The following is an 8322-nucleotide window of genomic DNA, read 5'->3' as shown; positions in this document are numbered from 1 at the left end:
CCTTGAAATGACAATAATTGAGTAGATAAACTTAATATGCATTAGAAAACCTAGGTTAAAATTACATATAAATTTGAGTATATGGGATTGAAATTGATAGGTTGATTTAACTATATACGAGTGTATGATTTAATAAAATATATGCGTTACATTTACTCAATATTTTAACTGTATTCAACTCATAGTATTTTAATCAAAAAGGAATTCTGTATTTACCTTTGTCAAAGAGAATACACAATGCAATTATACAGATAAGTACGTTTTTAATTGACCAAAGTGAACATTCAAGTATTAAACATTCACATACTGTAAACAGTCTGGCCACACGAAACAATGTGCAAATTACAATGTCAGCAAATACATTTTAAGAACATTAAACATTTCCTACTATGGCAGGTAAATAAAACAAAACAAAAGTCCACGCACACTATAGTTGAGAGGACAAACATGATAGGATGGTCATTTGACTTTTTTTTTTAGTCAAGGCTGGGTTTAATGAATTACCTGCCGGTGTCCCACCGAAACTATACCGTATACACACACGCGCAGTCGCGCACGCACACACACAATTTGATTGTCTACCCCCCCCCCCCCCCACACACACACACACACACACACACGTCACACTATACTTGACATAAACATTTTAGGTTTAGGTTAATTAATTTGCCTGCATGCCGGTGTCTAGCACCCAAATTAGCCGATCTACAAACATGCGCACACACCTGAAAACACAATTTGATTATCTATACCACACACACACAATTTGATAGGCTACTTCATCATAGCAAAAATAGCTGCCATTCTTTTTTGAAAACATTCATCTATGGTCACATGCAGACACCATATTGAAAGTATAGTTGGTCAACAGCCAACACGCATACAATTAAAACCTGGTGTAGTTGTAAAATTGTACAGCACCGAAAAACATGAACCCCAAAAGCATTATTTAACAAGACCCAGACAAATGAACATTAAGTATAAAAGAACTGTGGCCCTTTAAGCAACAAATGTTAGTTTTTAAAGTAATGTGCTTGGAGCAATCAATAACCCATTACTGTATAAGAAAAAAAAAGAAAAAGCAGGAAGGTCAAATGGGGAAGAATTTCTTAATATAGAAAAAATAAAAATAACGTTTTACTGTCTATCGGTGAGGTTTGTACAGATTAATACATTCTAATTGGCTATATGCACTGTGTACACATAAGCACCTCCACTTCAAAACAAGTCTGTCAGACGCACAGATCTGACATGCTGCTGTATGCTTTATACAATAGGCTTTCCTTTTGAACAGTGCAGTATCAGTCAGTGCCGTATGTGATGTGGTTCCCTACTAATCTGTTTCCACTGAAAACATTCAAACTGAAGTTGTCAGTCAGGACACTAGCCAAGCAGACAGTTTTTCAGTGTCTGCACTTTGGGTGTAAGCTGTTGAGGGTCTAGTCCAAGCAGTACCTTTTGAAAAACCTCCAAGATGTATTTGAACTTCTTGGGGTACTTCAAGTCAAACACGTAGGTCAGTCCCAGGAGATAGCAGCAGGCTCTGCTAATATCGCCGAGGTTGTTGAGGACAGGGATGCCCTCAATAACAATACCTACATCAGCAGCTGGTGATTGAGTTTGCAGACTGTAGATAGTCATCAGTTCCCCCGACAACTCCTCTTCTACATCGACACCAGCATCCTGCACACATTGTAAAAATAGAATCTCATGAATGAAAACGTAATGATGATGTTCACGGTATTATCATTCTAAACAGTTACTACTGTTGCACAATTCCCTGCTCTGGGTGGGACCTCCGTCAGTGTCTTGAGTTTGCAATTGAAAACGTTTGCTGCCAACCAGTTGAAGAAATCACAGATTGAGGCCAGATTGAGACCATTCATGTTCATGGAAGAAGCTTGTAAACATGTATTCTATTGCCAATTTGTGACCTTGTAGATCTGCTATTTTTGCTGTACAACATGCTTCCATAATTAAGACATGCTGCCGTCTATGCTGCTATGGAACTTGTATCCATGTGCAGTGCAGACCTGAGTGTATCGTGACCTTACTTAGTATGTAGGAACACATGTCTGAACTGCAGTAGCACTAGACATGCCATCTCACAACCTGATTCTCTGGACACTTTCTCACAAAACAAGCTCCTCACTCTGCCGTTCTTGGCACGTTTGAGATATTGTCTCACAATTAGCCATGATGATGACATTAGTTAAAACTACAAATTGTTAAATACTTTATTTTACTAACTTCAACGTCCTTGATCAGGGCACCAGGCTCTTCTCCCAGATGGTCGATGAGGCACTTGATCACGATTCCTCTGGTTAGCTGTATGGGGTTTCCACTCTGCAGACAAAGTTTTATCCTTAATACAATGCATTACTTTGCACATTCAAGCTGGGCTTTTGTTTACCAACTTTAAAGTCTACCGTTTCAATTGTCTGCACACAGTTTTAGCATTTAGGGCCCCATTTCCACCAGTGCTAAACACATTATCCCGAAACTTCTTTGCCTTTTTTACTCTTTTGAAAAACAAAATTGGTCAACTAGCCAATCTAAATGAACAAAAATGTTTTTCAAAATAGTAAAAAAGCAAAGAAGTTTAGGAATAAGAGGGGTTTAGTACTGACAAGACTATTAAGACATGCATTTCGTCTATCAGGGAATGGACAGGACAGAGACATAGTGATGACTGTTTAGGATACATTAGTATCTAAAGTAAGTGATCGTAATTAACTTAATGGGACTGATCTAGGACATTTGACAGGTTTGCGTTACAGGCAAGATACTACAGTGGAAGTCAATGAGGAACATTTCTCACCCGCATGTGAAGTTACAACATGTCAAGGAAATTACAACACAAACTTTGTTCTAGCTTTTTAAAGTGAATGAATACCGAGAATAGAAGATCTGCAAGTTCACAGACTTCAGTGAGATGCAATGTGAGCTTGCATATCTGCTATTTTCTGATTTAGAAGCCGTTTTTAAGAATCATCCTCAGGTCTAAATGGTTTATTACCTGAAGCAGAGCACTCTTCTTTGCCCGATGTGGCTCTCCTACAGCACCTCTCTTAGATTGGAACATGGACAGCAGTTTAGGTGTGTAGAGGTCCAGTTTAGGTGTGTAGAGGTCCAGTTTAGGTGTGTAGAGGTCCAGTTTAGGTGTGTGGAGGTCCAACATCTCCATGAATTTCGGCTCAAGCTTCATTGTAGTGATCAACTTGAACTCTGCGCTGACCTGAAAAACAGATGAGGGGAAGGGAGAAAAACAAAACACATTGTGATCTTGTACATCCATTTTCCACCACTGTTGCTCCAGGAATGGGTACAATTGGTTAAATACAATGTAAATGTGTGTCACATGCAGGATGTCATTTCTGTTGAACCCTGCTACAAGAATCCAATTTACTCACTTGTGAAGCATCAAACAAGGCCAGCCATCTCTCCTTTACATCCTTGACGCTCATCTAGAAGAGATACACTAGGTGTTAACAGGGAACCAACAGACTGATGTAATGTTTCTTTCAAAAATGAGTTTGACTAATATTTGTCATACCAACTAATCTATAAAAATCACACCTGTGTGAACTGAGCGATGCAACTATATGCATCGTACTGTACTGTACAACTCATACTCTACAGTATAACTCGTACTGTACACTGTACTATGGCTGCTGTGTGTGTGACCTGAATCAGCCCAATCAACCCCAATTCGTACTCATCAGGACATACATATGGACATAGCAGTTGGAGCCGTCAGGCACCACTCAAATCCATATCACTGATAAACTACATCTACTGAGTCCCAACTGTAAAATCTCAATGATTCAACATTTTAATTATCCTCCTCAAGGATCAAAATATTACACAGGGAAGAATTATTGAAGCAGCTGTGTTCATATAAGGCAGCGAGCAGACAACGCAGTGGTAAATGAATAATATCTGCAACACAATGTTTCAGGAATATAGTTGAATAACTGTATAGAAAGGTTGTAAAACAATTATTAAACAGTGTCCTACCAGTAAGGTATCCAGTCACTTGTTTGTCCAGACTGTTGAATTGCTGTCTGTATGAGTCTAGATGCCTGGGGGACAGCCACCGGGAGGCAAAGAGGACAGCATACCGGGAGACAAAGAGTTGAGGTGTAGCTGGAAGACATGGACAGTAGAAAATAAGACTAAATACACAAAAATGAAACCCTGTTAATTTCCCATCAGGCACACTGTTCAATCCTTAGCTCTTGTCAATACTTTGCATTGATTCAATATTTATAAATGCCACAAAGACTAATAGTTTAAAACCCCCAAAAAGCTGAAATTGCAGATTTACAAGCATGCACACAACGCATCACAATGAGACATGCTGTGAGCTTGTAGATCGGCTATTTATTGCTACTTTAAGCGAGCAGACAACGCAGTGGTAAATGAATACTATCTGCAACACAATGTTTCAGGAATATAGTTGAATAACTGTATAGAAAGGTTGTAAAACAATTATTAAACAGTGTCGTACCAGTAAGGTATCCAGTCACTTGTTTGTCCAGACTGTTCAATTGCTGTCTGTATGAGTCTAGATGCCTGGCCCTGGGGGACAGCCACCGGGAGGCAGAGAGGACAGCATACCGGGAGACAAAGAGTTGAGGTGTAGCTGGAAGACATGGACAGTAGAAAATAAGACTAAATACACAAAAATGAAACCCTGTTAATTTCCCATCAGGCACACTGTTCAATCCTTAGCTCTTGTCAATACTTTTCATTGATTCAATATTTATAAATGCAACAGAAAGACTAATAGTTTAAAACCCCCAAAAAGCTGAAATAGCAGATTTACAAGCATGCACACAACGCAATGAGACATGCTGTGAGCTTGTAGACCGGCTATTTATTGTTACTTTTGTGCAGACACTGTAGTATTGGTGACAAAACATCAAACGTTGAAATATGGAGATATGAGGTTTCTGCCCAACAGCAACGATGTATATATGAAATTATGAATACATTGTGTGTGTTTTTTACGGTTGTTACCTCCTGGAACCCAGGTCAAGCAGTGGTGAGGCTTTATTGTTGGCAGCAGCAGGGAAGGAGAATCAAACAGAGAAGGAGCCAGACATTGATGCCTACAGAGTCTACAGACAAATATGCAGACATGCACATGATCAGACAAAGCAACATACATTTTTATACAGGACTTTAGTCCATAAATAGTCAAATACCTAATCTTGCGATCACAGTCACACGGACAGATGCAAAGATACAGTCTAGTCTACTATTATTTTGTAATGGAAGTGAGCGACATGAAGATACAGCCAATGTTTGTAGCTTTGTATCTTTTGCATCTGCCAGTGTGATTGCAGCATAAGAAGTTGGCTAGTAGTAGGCTAGTACATAAAATGCCTTAATGATACTGGACTTACAGGCTATAGTTGACAATGTCCACTCTGTCTGATGTTGGCTCTTGGCTGCAGTGATTTATTCAACAGTCTACAAAACAAACATTAACCAACATTAAACTGTATACTTTACACCGTATACTTTAAAAACATAAATGTGGAAATATAGCTCATCTACAAGCTCACAAGCAGGCTTGAGTTTTTAGAATGATTACTTTTGCTAACAGACATTTAGCACTGATCTAAATGCATTTCGTTACATGCAGTTTATAATTCCAATGATTGTGTTGGATGACAATGTCCACATGTAATTGCACTGTCTGACCCTGCCTGCAGATTTATTCACCGCATTCTACCGCAAACTACGCAGCTGCGTAGAGGCCCCAAGAGTTCTCCCTGAAATTTTTTTAATATCGCAGCCCCGCCAGCCCGTTCCGCCTATTGCGGTCGGTTAGGGGGGGCTCCGACGGCCCATGGCGTCGCTTCCTCAGCGTCACTTCTTCATGATCCTCCCCCGTTAAGCGACGCCCGGTCGCGGCCGTCCGTCCCGTCGTGGGCTCCCCTGTTGGTCTATGTCCCCCTTAGCAAAAGTAATATTTCTAAAAGCTCAAGCCTATAGCCTATACTGCTGGTCTACGTAAAACATGAACCGCACGCAGGCACCGCAAAACAACAAGCTTATCGTCTAACGTTTACTGTATAGATGAAGCATGATTGTTTAGTTTAGTATTACAGCATAGAATTCAACATAATAAATAAGCCCGCGTTTATAGCGGCCATTTTGATAGTTCTTTCAGTGAGCCATACATACAATCGTAAGTCAAATGAACTACAATTACCATGCAGCCCTGAGCCCTTCCCGTTCGGCGCGAACTTTCCCTCGCAAATAATGTGTAGGCTATTCTATGCATTTTAACATGATATTGTGTATATGTACATGGCTGAAACATGTGTAGTTTATGTGTATAGTGTCGACGACCACAGGCGTTACGTTATGGTGGGGCTGAATGAAAATTAGCATGCACTCTTTAGTCTTGACAGTTGTTAGTTTTGCTAGCCCTATACGAGCGTCATGTAAACCATGGCTTTAGTCCGGTCCAAAAAAAAAGTATGAAGACACGGTCAACATTTAATTAACATTTGATAGCTGGCTACTTACCATGAAGGAGAACTTCTCTTGTAACTTCACTTGCGTGGCGCGGCTCAGCTGCTGCTTCTGCTGTAAATTTTGTAATGGCTGCCAGCCTGCCACTCGGGATGACTCGTATCGGTCCGGCTTTCATCGCTGTTATGAACTCTGGCCAATAAGAGGCAGGTAGGCGTGTCTAATGGGTATCTTAGATCATTTCAACCCAATATTATTAGTAGATACCGTATCTACTAATAATATTGGGTAGGAATGAGTAATAATTACATTTCTTCAAACTGATCTGTATGATTACTCCATTCTCAAATATTATGATGGAAACTTACTGAGACTTGTATATATATTTGACCAATATTACCAGTTTGGCATATACTCATTTATTTTCATGAAATTAACTAAAACAATAGATGTACATTTAACTCACAAATAACAGTTGGATTTTTACTCAATAATTATTGTATATCCAACTAAAAGGATCCCATAAGTGATATTCACAGATTTTATTAAGCTAATATACCTTTTTTTAATAGTCGTACTTACAAGGCGATTGTTTTACTTTTTTGAGTGTACCTATATATTTCAGCATTCACAGTATATACAGTACCTCGAAATTGTGAGTATTCATTTTAGCTCAGAGTGCACGGTAAAATGAACGCTCATGATTTTGCCGTGTCAGATCCCAGTGTTTCCCCTAGCCAGAACCTGAACCCAGCCAGAACCTGCAGTGTCAGATCCCAGTGTTTCCCCTAGCCAGAACCTGCAGTGTCAGATCCCAGTGTTTCCCCTAGCCAGAACCTGCAGTGTCAGATCCCAGTGTTTCCCCTAGCCAGAACCTGCCAGTGTGGCGTGTATAGTGTGACCCGTGTCAACGCACTTTTTGACTACATGTCGAAGTGTACCCCAAATTGCTCCCGATGTGCTGGTTGGTACCTTGCATGGCTTCCGCCGCAATCGGTGTATGGATGTGTGTGTGAATGGGTGAATGTAATGCACAATCGATGTAAAGCGCTATATAAAATGCACCATTTACTATATAAAATGCACCATTTTGGCCATTATTTGCCCGTTATTTGCTCCTTTGTGTGTCCAGTGCACTGCCCTGCCCGCGCCTACTGAGCACGATCTACGATCATCTACTGGACAATGCAACGTCCCTGCTCTTCAAAAACTCATGCATTACATCATTTACGTTTTGTGGAATTTATCAGAGCTACAGCTGTGTGGCGCTGCGAACATCTCGTGCAGCGCCACAGCATGAGATATTTAATAGCACTCACATCATGCTGCGGTCGGTCTGAAGAATTTAACGTACAGCCTTGTACATTGTTTAAGTCACGGTGAGCATGGCTTTCATAAATATGAACTTTAGCCAAAATCTTGCATGAAAGTAATCTATGTGATGTCTTGCGTACATCTGAAAAGTGTCATAGTAGCTTATCTGCAACAAGTATAGCTAATAACAACAAAGTGCGGATTTCAAAACAAGAGCCTCCCGTTATATGATTAGTTAACTTGTTTTACTTACAGGAAGTAGATTGACTGAATTAGAAACACATGACACACTAACAGAGCGCACTAGTAACTGACATAATGAAAATAATTTACCAAGAAAAGAGAGAACACAGACGGCTCAAATCAAATAATTTGCGTGGACTGAGTGGGTCTTGACTCTGTGGCGGGGTAACAGTGGATAACAGTGACTGAGGGGGTCTTGACTCTGTGGCGGGGTAACAGTGGATAACAGTGACTGAGGGGGTCTTGACTCTGTGGCGGGGTGACAGTGGA

The 8322-nt window shown here is 40.2% G+C and overlaps 1 protein-coding gene across 3 annotated transcripts; it reads right to left on the bottom strand.

Annotated features, from left to right (window-relative positions):
* Positions 1–617: 617 nt before the first annotated feature.
* On the bottom strand, positions 618–6621 carry LOC310861099 (uncharacterized protein). Of its 3 annotated transcripts, none has more exons than XM_083768405.1 (9): positions 6550–6621; positions 5415–5481; positions 5026–5126; positions 4514–4648; positions 4021–4149; positions 3414–3467; positions 3020–3238; positions 2251–2346; positions 618–1683 (listed from the first exon to the last, which is right to left on the bottom strand). In XM_083768405.1, the coding sequence occupies exons 6-9, from the start codon at positions 3465–3467 to the stop codon at positions 1384–1386; spliced, it is 669 nt and encodes a 222-aa protein (XP_083624531.1). In that variant the 5' UTR covers positions 4021–4149; positions 4514–4648; positions 5026–5126; positions 5415–5481; positions 6550–6621; the 3' UTR covers positions 618–1383. The 3 variants fall into 3 exon arrangements, with proteins under 3 accessions (XP_083624531.1, XP_083624532.1, XP_083624533.1); XM_083768406.1 differs by having other exon boundaries at positions 4040–4149; XM_083768407.1 differs by lacking the exons at positions 4021–4149; positions 4514–4648; positions 5026–5126; positions 5415–5481; positions 6550–6621 and having other exon boundaries at positions 3414–3653.
* Between the last annotated feature and the right edge of the window lie 1701 nt (positions 6622–8322).

Source organism: Protomyctophum parallelum, assembly GCF_964188405.1.
Source record: "Protomyctophum parallelum genome assembly, chromosome: 7".
Taxonomy (NCBI): Eukaryota; Metazoa; Chordata; class Actinopteri; order Myctophiformes; family Myctophidae; genus Protomyctophum; species Protomyctophum parallelum.
This window is presented reverse-complemented; position numbering and strand designations above follow the sequence as displayed.